The 13486-nt window shown below is 41.9% G+C and overlaps 1 protein-coding gene across 1 annotated transcript in view; it reads right to left on the bottom strand.

Annotated features, from left to right (window-relative positions):
- The window catches only part of NFS1 (NFS1 cysteine desulfurase), a 67391-nt gene that overhangs the window by 25414 nt on the left and 28491 nt on the right, over window positions 1-13486 (bottom strand). Inside the window, exons 6-9 of the mRNA XM_030213539.1 lie at window positions 10683-10776; window positions 9265-9399; window positions 2208-2365; window positions 959-1064 (exon numbers count right to left, since the gene is read on the bottom strand). Coding sequence (XP_030069399.1) covers window positions 959-1064; window positions 2208-2365; window positions 9265-9399; window positions 10683-10776 — 493 coding nt within the window. The remainder of the gene's footprint in view (window positions 1-958; window positions 1065-2207; window positions 2366-9264; window positions 9400-10682; window positions 10777-13486) is intronic.

The raw sequence follows: 13486 nt of genomic DNA, 5'->3' as shown, positions 1-13486 counted from the left end.
AGGCCGTCCATACTCCTTATTAGGGAACATCGGCTTCCAATCTTTACCGGATTATGCTCAAAATACTTATTCTTGTGAATCACACATTGCACACTGGCATTCCATCCTTCCTATACAGCTTTCTAATTCCTTTGCTCCATCTCATGCTCTTTGCTCAGTTGTCCCTTCTTTCTTACAGATTCACTCTTACTGCGCTTATTCCTCCTGCATTAGGTTGTCGCACTGATCCTCTGCAACTCCCTCCACCTTCGTTCCATTCCATTTATAAAATATACAGTTCTCAAAATGCACTATTTTACTAAAACATACTTATCAGCTCAATTGGACACTGGATTCTAATTTGCATAACCTACAAGGCACGTTTGCTACTCCATTATGGCACCAACACTTTAGTCTCGTCTCCTCTGCACCTCCACCCTTTCTCTTGTATCTTTTAATTTAATACCTTCCTTCACTCCCTTCCTTTATATTTTTGGATTGTAACCTAGGCCCCCTTATTCTTGCTCTCACTACCACTGAACTTTTTGACTGTTTTGTAAACCACTCAGATATCCTTTACTATTTGTAGTATAACAAATAAAGGTGACGTAAGAACTATCGTACTTCATCTACCCTGGTTAGGGGTGATATTCGGTACTGTCATGGGATGTGCAAAAGGTAACCCATTTGCAGACATGAATGGATCTACTCTTTGGGATCTTCCAGGTACTTCTATGTGATCTGGATTGGTCAATGTCTAAGAACGGATGCTGGGCTTCATGGATCCTTGGGGGTGATTTAATAACAGGATACCTATATCTTAAAAGAAACCATTGCACTGTTGATGCTTTGTGAAAGAGCAAAACTGAAATTTACATGGGCAAATAGTTATGTAAATGGCTGTAAATTGCTCTATCAGAGGTTAACACTTCAAAAAGAATAATACAGACATTCAAATGCCATTTATGAATAATGATACCTGGGTAGTGATGCTCTGGATCTCCATTCATAACCACATCTGGGATTTCACTCATTATTTTGTTAATTAGCCTGTCTGCTAACAAACTAATTCGTCTATGGTCATACTGAAAAAGAAAACACCATAAAGCAGATCATACACTCGAGCACTGTTAACCAACAGGAAAAGATCAACCTGCTTATGAAACATCTAAGTTACAGGTCTAATTGATTATCAAAACACTATTATTTCAGCTGAGTATTGAAAATAAACAGAGAAGTTTATCCCTTAAAAAAAAATGTGAAAATCATATTGAATTCAATTCTAAACAAAAGCCATAGGGTTGGAATAAATAAAGTGTAGGGCCAGTACTCAGTCAGTGATGCTCAGCATTTCATAGACCCACGATGGCGTTCCACCAGAAATTCAATGCTGGGCCACGTATGGGCTTTGACATTGAATTTCTGGGTTTGCAGAGCTGGTTAAGGGTGATATTCAGCACTTAACCAGAAATGGAGCATCGCACAAAGATAGGACCGACTTATGTGGTTACTCTGGATTGTTAAGCGCTGAATAGAGGTACTTAACCAGCCAAGTGCTGACTCCGCCTCTGGAATCACCCCAAAATAGTTGGTTTTGATATAGGCGCTGAAAATAACCAGTTATCCCTGAACAGGTGATTTAACTGGCCACAAGCTGTTTCTGGCTGGTTAAATTACTTTCAATATTGACCCGTTAATTTTCAAAAAATGCCCTTCTTCACATTTAAAGGCAACAGAAAGCTAGTTTTACAATTTAGATGAATGATTAACAAAACCATTAAACCAGCATTTTTTTGTTTTGCTTTATATTTCATTTCAGAGGAAATACAAGTGTTGAGTTTTTAAATTTTTTTCCAGTTAGCTGCTTCCATAATTTTATTTATATCCTGCCTATCACCTAAGCAGGTTACAAATACTATATTCATATAGTACACCAAGAGGATTGCTGTTGTGCTGCTTGATATCTGAACCACACAAACATTAATAACAAATATGCAAATGGATAATGCTTTAAATAAATATAGTTTTTAGAAGTATTATCCAGTATGAAAACAGATGGAAAGGATACTGGAAAGGTTAGAAAACACACCCTAACAAGCTTTCAAGACATCAATGCAGCATTTTTTATTAAGACTGGATTTTATGTTTCCCCATTTCATGTCTTTCCTGGTCTCTTCCCTACTTTGCTGAGACTCTAAGCAAGAGAATAAGAGGAAAACTGACTGTACCTCCATCTCCTGCTTTGCTATCTGGCAGGCTGCCCCAAAGCCAACCACGAGAGGTGCTGGAACTGTGCCAGATCTCATGCCTCTCTCCTGGCCTCCACCACTCTGTAATGCTTCCAACCTCACTCTTGGTCGTCGTCGAACATAAACAGCTCCAACCCCTAAAAGAACAAAGTTATGGTCAGTTTGGGGTGGTTTTATGACTACAAACTATAGGAAGACTTAGGTCAAGTCAGGCTTTGCTCCATAGCTGTTTCAAACCAGACCAGAACTGCATTTTGTTTTAAAAGAAGTGAGCTGGTTATTGAGCATTATTGGTCCAAGCTGGTGTTACCAGAATATATTGACATGGAGCTTGAATATTTAGTTTAGGTCATGGGACATGCAAGAACTATGATGTAGAAGGTTACCTAGTACAGCCTGAGGTCTCAGCAACCCAGCCAACAGGTCTGTTATTTAAACTAAAGGGGAGTTGTCAGTGACAGGTTTCATATGCTTACGTTAGCTAGGTCTTTGCATCACTTATACCTCATTAAGATGGACCAATCATGAAATGCCAAGCCAGCATTACACCCATTTTAATCTGTCTACAGCCAAAGACAGGAAATATTATTATTGTCTACAGACACAAACCCTATACAAGATGGTATTTCTTGGACACTAGCCAGTGACAAAATAGGCCTCCAGCCCAGCAGAAGGATATGCCATTGAACAAGGGGGGGGGGGGGGGGGCAGCAGGGATTTCCTCCTGGGCCATGTTAACAGAGACTTCTATTCAAAGAGGAGAGAAAATCAAATAGCATCAAATATGCTGTAACAGACTCTTTGAACAGTACTGGACTCACAGCTAGGAAAGCAACGCAGAAAGAAAAGAACAGTTCTAGGGAAGCTTAGCAAATATATTTTATCGATCCAGTGTGGAAGCATTCTAGGATAAGTCTTACTGAGTATCTAGATTATAAATCAGTTCAAGTTATTCATAGAAAAGAAGTCAGCTAGTGTTCATTATTTATTCCTTGTATAATTTGTGTATGTTTTGATGTAATCCATCTGGAATTGTAAGGATAGTATGGAATAGAAATTTTGAAAAATAAATAAATAAATACAGCACACACCTTCGAGAGCACTAGCGAGTGTATCTCTCTCCCCCTGACGACAATGGGGAAGTCAATGATGGGGTTTTGTGGGAGGTGGGGAAGGCGGTTACATGGGGCAAATTTATTCAGCTGGCAGCGAAAGTTAAATGTGGCAAGGCAAAAACCCACCAATGCCTTTGGAACAGATTGCCTAGGTGCAAAGGAAAGCGGGGAGAAATTGAAGGAGTTAAAGTACAATGTACATTTACCTGACATCAGCAAGATAGAACATCTGATGAACAGACAAAAAGGGGCCTTCTGGAATTCACCAACACAATGAAATGTGGGATATGACAGCAGCCCCAGACAGCAGCATTAAAATATCCCACGTTGATACTGCAGAAGAATTTTGCTCATATTTTAAAGCACCTCTACTCCTCAGAGCTTAAATGTAAGTATGTAAAAAGGACATTCCTTCCTCCAGTATCTTTGATAGATCAACAATTGAGCTATTACTCCTCTAGAAGTCAAGAAGGTCATACAACCCTTCCCTAAAGCGAAAATTGCCAGGGGAGGATGGGCTGGCAGGGAAATATCATTATTTTACAAAAGGGGGTCTCAGAGGTGCTGGTGAAGTTATTTAACTCAGTGCTGTTAAGTTCCTCTTACCTCCCTTCAAGTACAAGGCAAGTGTGGTAGTCCTCCCAAAGCCAGGGAAAGACCCTTCCAAGTGCAGCAGCTATAGGCCCATTGCTTTATGTAATAAATTAAATGAAAATTTTTGCAAAAATCTTGTTTAATAGGCTTGAGGATATACTACCAAAATTAATTCATAGTGATCAAACAGGCTTTGTGAAGGGTAGACAATTAGGAGAGCAGGCTCGCAGAACTCTCAACCTGATCGAATTAATTCAAAGGAACAAAGATCCTGTTGTATGGGAAAAAGTATTTATCTGGGTTGTATGGACTTTTTATTTGAGATCCTGGAGCAGGTGGGAGTTTTGGTTCTTGGATCACGGCGCCCTACGCCCACCCTTCCAGTTCCATAGTGATTGATGGGGTTAAATCAGAAGAATTCATGTTGGGAAGGGGAACCAGTCAAGGATGCCAAATGTCACCCTTGCTCTTCGTTTTGGACATAGAACCACTTGAAGCTAAAATCCAAACCTCCCCGGATTATTTCCCTAGTAATAGTGGAGAGAGAGACAAACAAACTTCCATTACATGCTAATGACACCTTAACATTCAAGCGGGACCCTGCACACTCCGCACCATCATGGCTCAGTTTGGGCAGGCTTGGGGTTTTATGTTTCAAAATTTTTTTTATTGATGACATGTCCATAACAGAAACTATCAAACAGCAGTCAAAGCGTCAAATAGCAAAATGGACATAACAAACGTAGTACGAGAAAAACCATCATCATACATTTTACAAGTTTATCCTCCCCCAGCCCTGTCCTTAATCCTCCCCGTACCCTCTAAGCTCTATATAGAACTCTTTATATTTGCAAAAGATCAGCGACAGCAAATACTGGCTCATCACCAAAAATCTAAGCTGGGGTGGAGGGACTTCTGAATCTATACAAACATTACCAGGCAGCAAAACTAACGGCAATGCGAGAACACTGTAGAGAAGACCAACCAAAACACTAGAATCACCTGGAAAGAGCCAGACTGACTCCATATTCCATTTATGAATCTGCTGTGGATTGAGAAAAATGAGCCTTACCAGCTTAGGTCTAAAATATCACTGGGATTTAATTTCCCAGATTCAGGGGTCACTAGGGATTCTTTCCACTTTTCCTTCTTAAGCAATACCACCCCTGTTCTACCTCTTACTTCTGAGATCTGCAGCAGTTTCTCCAGCAAATAAATTTTCCTTGTAAAGACCTTTTTTTTTTTTTTGCAAAGCATAATGATGTCACAAGAACAGTTGCAAGATCTATTAGGAAGGAAAATCTCCTTTTTCCAACTTTCTTAATGGGAACAGAAACAAAGAAGAGCCTGCAGTCTTCTGAACTGGAGGTGGCATTGTTTAAATCAGAATCAAGGAAGGGCTTGCTCTCTAAATTTTACAAGGTCTTAGAGGGCACTCTGTGGGATAGAGGATGCTCCCCATATGAAGAGGTGGCAGTGTTCAGTGAGTGAGGATTTTGCCCTCAAGGACTGGGATGATATATTTTTACATCCATTACTGCTGGCCTATCACTAATTTTAGACACAGTGCAATATTGTACATAGGACATATTGGAGTCCAGTGTTAGGGAGAAGAGCAAGTGATGGCTGGGAGGGGAAATGCTGGTCAGTTTGTAGGGGCAGAAGAACATTAGATCATATGCAGTGGGAATGCCCTGCAGTACATAAATATTGGACAGTGGATGACTGGTCAGGGGATCCAGGATTATGCCTTCTGGGGAGGGGAGTAAATTGGAGGGTCAAAGGGCTTTGGCGAGGGATTACACATTTATTGGTACTAGTGGCCAAAATGGCTATTGCTAGGCATTGGTGACAAGAGATGGGATCCACCATACATGCTTGGAGAGCAGCAGTACAGGATCTTCAAATGTTTGAGGCTGTTAACGCCCAGCTCAGAGGCTCTCTGGAAGAATAGGACACACATTGGTCAGGGCTGAAATGGATGGGCTCATTATCATAGGAGCATGTGCCATTATTAGACTATATTGGGAAATGCACTCCATGTTCTTTTGATTTAGAGTTATGGCCTCTTCCCAGCCGAGGGGGGGTTTCTATAATTTTCACCTCTATTCTTAAAACTTCCTCAGGCTTATTGAGTGACATTGCCAACAACAGGCCAGTTGCTTCCAACCACTTGTTGGTCAAGGTGATGGAAGGAATCGTAGCAGCCCAGCTCTCTGTCTTTTCGGCTTTCATCTCCGGCACGTGTTCCAGTTTGGTTTCAGGCCATATTATAGTACTGAGACTGGTTTAACTACTTTAATTTCTGTCTTCAGGGAGGACATCTGTTTAGGAAATAAGGTCCTGGTTATGAAATTTGACATGTCAAATGCCTTTTATGTGGTGGATCATGATCTTTTGTTAAATTTACTAGACCAATTTGGGATTTGTGAGAAAGTTGTGTCCTGGTTTCAGGGCTTCCTGAAGTCTAGGTCTTACAGAATAAAAAATGTCAGGTGCTTAGACCCATTTAGCTCCCATTGGGGGGGGGGGGGCCCTACTGGGCTACCAGAGTCCAAGCCTAGTGGGACTTCAGGGGGACTGGGTAAGGGATGTAAAGGGGGGGGGGGGGGGGGGGTTTAGACGGTATAGTTTAGGATGTACATAAGTACATAAGTAATGCCACACTGGGAAAAGACAAAGGGTCCATCGAGCCCAGCATCCTGTCCACGACAGCGGCCAATCCAGGCCAAGGGCACCTGACAAGCTTCCCAAACGTACAAACATTCTATACATGTTATTCCCGGAATTGTGGATTTTTCCCAAGTCCATTTAGTAGTGGTTTATGGACTTGTCCTTTAGGAAACCGTCTAACCCCCTTTTAAACTCTGCCAAGCTAACTGCCTTCACCACGTTCTCCGGCATGGGGGAGGATGTTTAATGGAGGGTTGGGTCATTTATTCTTTTTGTTCTAAAAAGTTGATGTTGGCATGTTGAACTGTTTACAGTGTTGGCTAGTGGAACATTTCAGCTGTTATCTGTGTTGTGCCACTAAATATCAATAAAAATTGTTGGAAACTAAAAAAAAAGTCAGGCGCATTATCATTGCCTTGGTCTCCAAATTGTGGTGTGCCACAAGGCTCACTTTATCTCCAATATTATTTAATGTCATGATGGCTCCACTAGGGGGAAGACTTGAGTCAATGGGATTCCATCCTCTTATCTACGTGGATGATGTCACTATTTACATCCCTTTTCAAGATGACATCCAGGAAATTCTATATAGGATTAAAACTAGCCTTGATTTAATGAAATTCTGGGCCCCTGAAGTCAGGCTAAAATTACATCGGGAGAAAACTAAATTTTTAGTGATAACTAATCTGTTTGATCATGATCCCTGCAATAATTTTAGTATTGACTGTATTTCTTATCCTTTGGAATCCAACATTTTAGGGGTTATTGATCGGCACTTAACCTTTGAATCTCAGGTGTCCTCAATGGTTACTAAATCTTTTAGGGGACCTTTTACAAACGTGTGGTAGGCCATGCAGTGTGTGCCAAAACGAGACACCCCCCCCCCCCCCCCCCGGCAGTAATTTCAGATTTGGCGTGCGCCATACCACAGGGACAAATTATTTTTTAATTTCCTATCATGTGTGGTGTTTCCAGCATTAATTGGCAGTTGGTGCACGCCGACCGATCACCAGTCACCACACTAGACCAATGGGTGGCATTAAGGGCTCAGGCCGTAAACAGTTGATCCTGGTGCCTAACCTGCCCCTTCCATTCTCCCCATTATGCTTTATTATTGAATTCTTTATATATTTACGATACTTTTCTTATTGATATGTATGGGTTTATGTGTTTTGTTTCATATTTTGTAATGTTTTTAGCTTGTTAGTCACATTGAACTGAAAATTGTATGGGAAATGTAGGGTAGAAATGTCATAAATACATACATACAATCATACTGTGGGTGTTTTTTGCTACTTGATCTTTGATGTCTTTCCTTTCCTTGTTGGTACTTACTTGTAATTGTGGAAGTACAACATGAGAGGTAGGTTTCAGGCTGCGTATACTGGCTCCCTCGGCCAGCTGTCTGATATTTCTTTTCTGTAATAGTGATGTACGAGTTTACCTGGGGGGGGGGGGGGGGGGGGGGGCTTTGTACTGCAGAATAACTGGAACCAAAGAGGAGATCTTGAGGGAAAGTCATCCAATGATTACCAAGTTAGAGATAATCCGGCTGACATTCAAGGTGAAATAACCAGCTGGGAATGGCCGCCAACAGGTTAACTGGCTTGTTTGCAGCTATCTGGTCATTTTCAGCAGCACTTGACCAGTTAATGACGCTGAAAAAGACTGGTTAGTCGGCTATATTGGGGGCACTCTGGGGGCCAAGTCCTGTTTTTCTATCATTTGAATTTGGCGTTCTTTATTCCACCTTGACTCGGGTACTTTACCATCATTTTGGGTATTTCTGCATAAGGGCACTGTCTCTGATTACATTATTTGCTGCCATTACCTTCAATAAAACAGCTTTTCTATTTTTTTTCTAATACCTCAGCCTTATGTCCTTTCCTCTCAGTGTTTAAGTAGAGAGGTGTGGTAGCCGTGTTAGTCCACTCTTAAATGTTATCAATAGAAATCAAACAAAATAAAACATGGAAAAGAAAATAAGATGATACCTTTTTTATTGGACATAACTTAATACATTTCTTGATTAGCTTTCGAAGGTTGCCCTTCTTCCTCAGATTGGAAATAAGCAAATGTGGTAGCAGATAGTATATATTAAGTTATGTCCAATAAAAAAGGTATCATCTTATTTTCTTTTCCATGTTTTATTTTGTTTGATTTCTATTGATAACTCTCAGTGTTTATAATTTGGACTGTTCTGAATTTGGATTGCATGACTGGGAAGTTTGTGATGTAATCCCAGAGTGCTAAAATTATCATTATTTGTTATATTTGTACTTCCCTCTCTTCGGCAGCTCTCTAATGAGACATGGTTATCGTGTTTTGTCCCCACGGAGGAATACTATTTCTTCCAGAGGGTGATGAAAGAAAAGTCAGCAGGAAAGTTAAAAACTGAACAACATTTTCAACTCCACAGATAAAATGTCAAGGCAAGTCTGTATAGGAGCCTAGACTTCACAGAGCTTGCTCTGTTTCTTACAGGTAGCTCAGGGGAAATATAATTCCTAAATGAAAGCTTCTAAGTTTATCTATCATCTGAGATCCTCCTGCCCATCGGGTGGCATCCTGAGCAGTTTAGACATGTAAAACGTGCAACTGGTTGTTTGCTAACCTTCCTAAACTGTTCTAACTGTGCCCCCTCCTCATGTTACCTTTTGGTCCATAGATCTTATGGCCACTGATACTCATTAAGTCAATCTTCATCTCATTCACATTCACCGGGATCTTTCCCACTGCCTGTGCAGCATCAGTGTGGAAGAAAATCTTCTGTGAACTGCAGAGGTTGCCTGCAGTGAGGATTCAAAAGACAGCACAGATCTATGAAACATATGTATTACATATACAAGGAATAATTTTGTGCAGTAATGTCTTCACCTGGACTGTGGCTATTTCAAAATTGTTTTGTAGGGTATTCACACTTAGAAGCACATGTATGTACTGCTGGAAGTGTAGTTTGGGCACCTTTTTATATCAGAAGGTGAGATTAAAAAAAAGTTATCGAGTATCTAACTCACACTTATACCTACTGAATTAAAGAAATTAGAACTTTCCTTTCTAGCCCAAGATGCTAAATTGGAAGAACTCTGCCCCCAAGACACCCTCCACCTACCAACATCCCTCGCACTAATAGGTACCTATTGCCCATCCCCAGCCCTTTAACTGCTTTCCACCCACCACTGTAATTCTTCCTCACCTCAGTACTCCTCACTCACCCTTTGCTATCTAACTACCCTCACCCATTCCTAACCCAGAATTACAGCCTGGGGCACATGGTAGCTGGGCACTAATGCCGATTTGGTGTGTGCTGCACGCATGTGGGCCTTTACACACCTTTGTAAAGGGCCCCTAACTCAAGAAGTGTTAGCTGGATGGGAACAGCGAACTGAAACAGCTTTAAGGGATAGGGTGAAAGGGGTGTATCACATTTATCCCTCACATCCTCAGCCAGAAGGTTCATATCCTTCACAATGGATCAGAATACTTGAAAAGCAGAATCTCCCAAGTTGCTAAAGTCCTCTGAAGGAAAATTCCCAACTACGCCATACCCAAAGGAAATCAAATGATGTGACACCCACCATCGAGCCTCCCCTGGAATAGCCCCAACACTCTGGAATTCACTTCCAGAAAGGCTTCACCTAGTGCAACACTATCTCTACCTCAGGAAACAAGCAAAAACCTGGTCATTTCCCCAACGTTTGATGGAAGACGCAACTAACCAGGCACACACACAAGTACTAACTACAGCAGGCCTTTTATGACTTCATGTTTTCCTCAAGTTAATCACCCTTATTTTCTGTCTAAACTCCCGTTACCCTCTTACCTGTCTATATGTTCTACCTCCATTTACTCCTGTGCTATGAAGGTTTTTTTTAATTTGTGTTTTGTTGACATGGGACGAAGCACATTATGTACTGATATTTGAACAGGGTACTTCTTTGTTGGTTTTTCACTTATTGCCTCTATATCCAGGTTATTCTTGCTGAACGCTGCGCCGCCTTGGGTGAATTTCTTCAAAAACGGAAGTCAATAAATCATAATAAATAAATATTGATTTGTCAACGGTTCTTACCTATTTCATTAATGGGTTGTTTCACTCCAATTTCATTGTTTACCATCATCACCGACACCAGGCTTGTATCTGGTCTGAGGGAATTTTTCAATGTCTTGCAGCACATCAGTGAGGGAAAATATTTAAGGGAAGAAAAGGTAAATTCAAGAGTTACTCTTGCACATTCTGCAAACAGTATTAATACTAACTGTAATGGCAATGCTATAGAATATTAGTAATAATCAATATTATGTGAGTAAAAATACTTATGTCACAGATCTGCTCACCATTGAATTCTGGAATTCTAGAACTCCATGCACAAAGGTGAATACAGTAGTGATAATATGCCTTATTACAGTCAAAGGTGGAGAAGAAGGGGAACAGACTCAGTGGGTTCTGTGTAGAAACAACATCCAAGCTGGATTCCCTGTGCTTGCACGGTTTTCCATGTCTAAGAAAAGACATCCTACCAATACTTCAGCTGCACCTCAACCCTGGTAAAAACCCCTTCCAGGGGACAGGGGGAGAAAAAGGGATTTGGAGGTCCAAAAAACCACCAAAACTCTCTCCTCATACAGTAGCCTGTTTCCTTCGTAACAAGATGGAAAGACGGGTGTGACAGGGGGAACTGGGGTGGGGAGCTTGGAGACCTCTGAATTACACCCTGCTCCAGATACGCTTCTTCAAATCCTCAAGGAGCTCAAACCTTGTAGAAAGGTCCCCCAGCGCTCAACAAAACCCAACTGGGCTCAGAAGCTGCACAGTGTGTGACCATCTGATGGTGAAAAATACTGAGCATTCTAAGGCTGCACAGTGCCCTTAAGGGACCAATCACCAGAACTGTTTGTGTCTCTGTTTCCATCTGCTGGTCAACAAACAACATCCACTGGTTCTAGACTGGTCTGGATGCTAAGGAATAAAGACTTGGGGAAAAAAAAAAACCCAAACAAACCTAACTTGCATGGGCAGATGCTGGGAACACCCACCAATATTTTATTAAAAGGCTTGGCGATTTTTACCACATTTTAGAAAAGGGCCCCGTGGAGGGGCATTTTTGAAATGACATTGAAATGCAACCCCACCCTCCCCCCGTCAAAACAAATGCAGCACAAAACATCCCCCAAAAAACCTCCCCACCCATCCCACAGCCATTTTCGAAAAGGAAAAACGTTACGGTTTCCTGTTCAAAAATATGTGAGAAAAAAAAAAGTCCAAAGTGAACAGTCATTTTCCAAAATAAATAAACACCAAAAAACAATGGACAAGGAGGTCTGTCTGGCAACGTTTATACAAGAATGGCTACAAAAACATCCCTGCAGAGCAGAGGGGCAGCTTAATGGTCAGTGCAGTAGACCTTAATCCAGGGCACACATGTTCATATACCACTGCAATTCTGTTATTTTAAAGGGTGAGACCTCCAGAGACATCACCTTTAAAGCCCTCAGGCTTCAAGGTGTCTTTAGGTGCAGTAGGAATGGTGAAATTAGGCCTTACCTGCTAATTTTCTTTCCTCTAGACCCTCCAGACCGGTCAAGACGCTTGGGTTATGCATGCCTACCAGCAGAGGGAGACTGAGAACACTAACTTCAAACTGAGTACATATAACCTGTGCTAGCCCTCTATCTCCAGTATCCACTTAGCAAAGCAGAGAAACAAATCCCTGTAACAGTAACTCTGAACTAATAAAACCCCTGTACCTGGAAAACTAATAGTTAAACATCAACAGTGTGCTTAAACAGATGAAACGCCCAGGCGTCCCACTCTGCAAATTATTAGAGTCAAAGAAAGTTCTCCGACCAAACTGAATATAAAATGAACAGACATAGCAGAACACGGCTCAAAATACTTCTGATAATTGACACGGCTGAAAAAATACTTCTGATAATTGACACGGCTGCAAAATACTTCTGATAAGAGACAGGGTGGGCTCTTGACCGGTCTGGAGGGTCTAGAGGAAAGAAAATTAGCAGGTAAGGCCTAATTTCACCTTCCTCAGCAACCCTCCAGACCGGTCAAGACGCTTGGGAAGTACCAAAGCAGTAGACACATTAAGGGTGGGACCCACTAAAAGCAGAAGACAACACAGCCGCTCCAAACCGAGCATCCTCTTTTGCCTGCACATCAATCCTATAATGCTTTACAAAAGAATGAATGGACGACCACGCCGCCGCCTTACAAATGTCCTGCGGAGGAATAAAACTACTTTCCGCCCAAGAGGCGGCTACCCCCCGAGTAGAGTGTGCCTTCAGTACCGAGGGAACTGCCCGACGCTTCAACAAATACGCCGAGGCAATAGTCTCCTTCAACCATCTAGCCAGAGTAGCCTTGGAAGCCGCTTCCCCCTTTCTGGGACCTCCAAACAAAATGAACAAACGATCCGACGCTCGGAAGTCCTGCGTTCTGCTCAAATACGACCGCAAAATGCGTCGAACATCCAACTTAGCCAAATGACGTTGAGAGAGATCACCCGACCTATCCCCCAACACTGGTAACGAAATCACCTGATTTACATGAAAGGAGGATACCACCTTAGGAACAAACGAAGGAACTGTCCGCAAAGTCACTTTCTCCTTAGCCAAGGAGAGAAAAGGCTCTCTACAAGACAAAGCCTGTAGCTCTGAAATTCTACGCGCCGAAGTAATGGCCACCAGAAACACTGTCTTTAAAGTAAGATCTTTACACGAGATGGAAGCCAACGGTTCAAACGGAGGGCCTACCAGAGCCTCCAAGACCAAATTCAAATCCCAAGGCGGGACCGTCGGCCGACGAGGCGGCCGAAGCAACTTGACAGCTTTCAAGAACCGCCCCACGTCCGGCGAAGCCGC

This window comes from Microcaecilia unicolor, chromosome 8, assembly GCF_901765095.1.
Source record: "Microcaecilia unicolor chromosome 8, aMicUni1.1, whole genome shotgun sequence".
In the NCBI taxonomy this organism is placed as follows: domain Eukaryota; kingdom Metazoa; phylum Chordata; class Amphibia; order Gymnophiona; family Siphonopidae; genus Microcaecilia; species Microcaecilia unicolor.
This window is presented reverse-complemented; position numbering and strand designations above follow the sequence as displayed.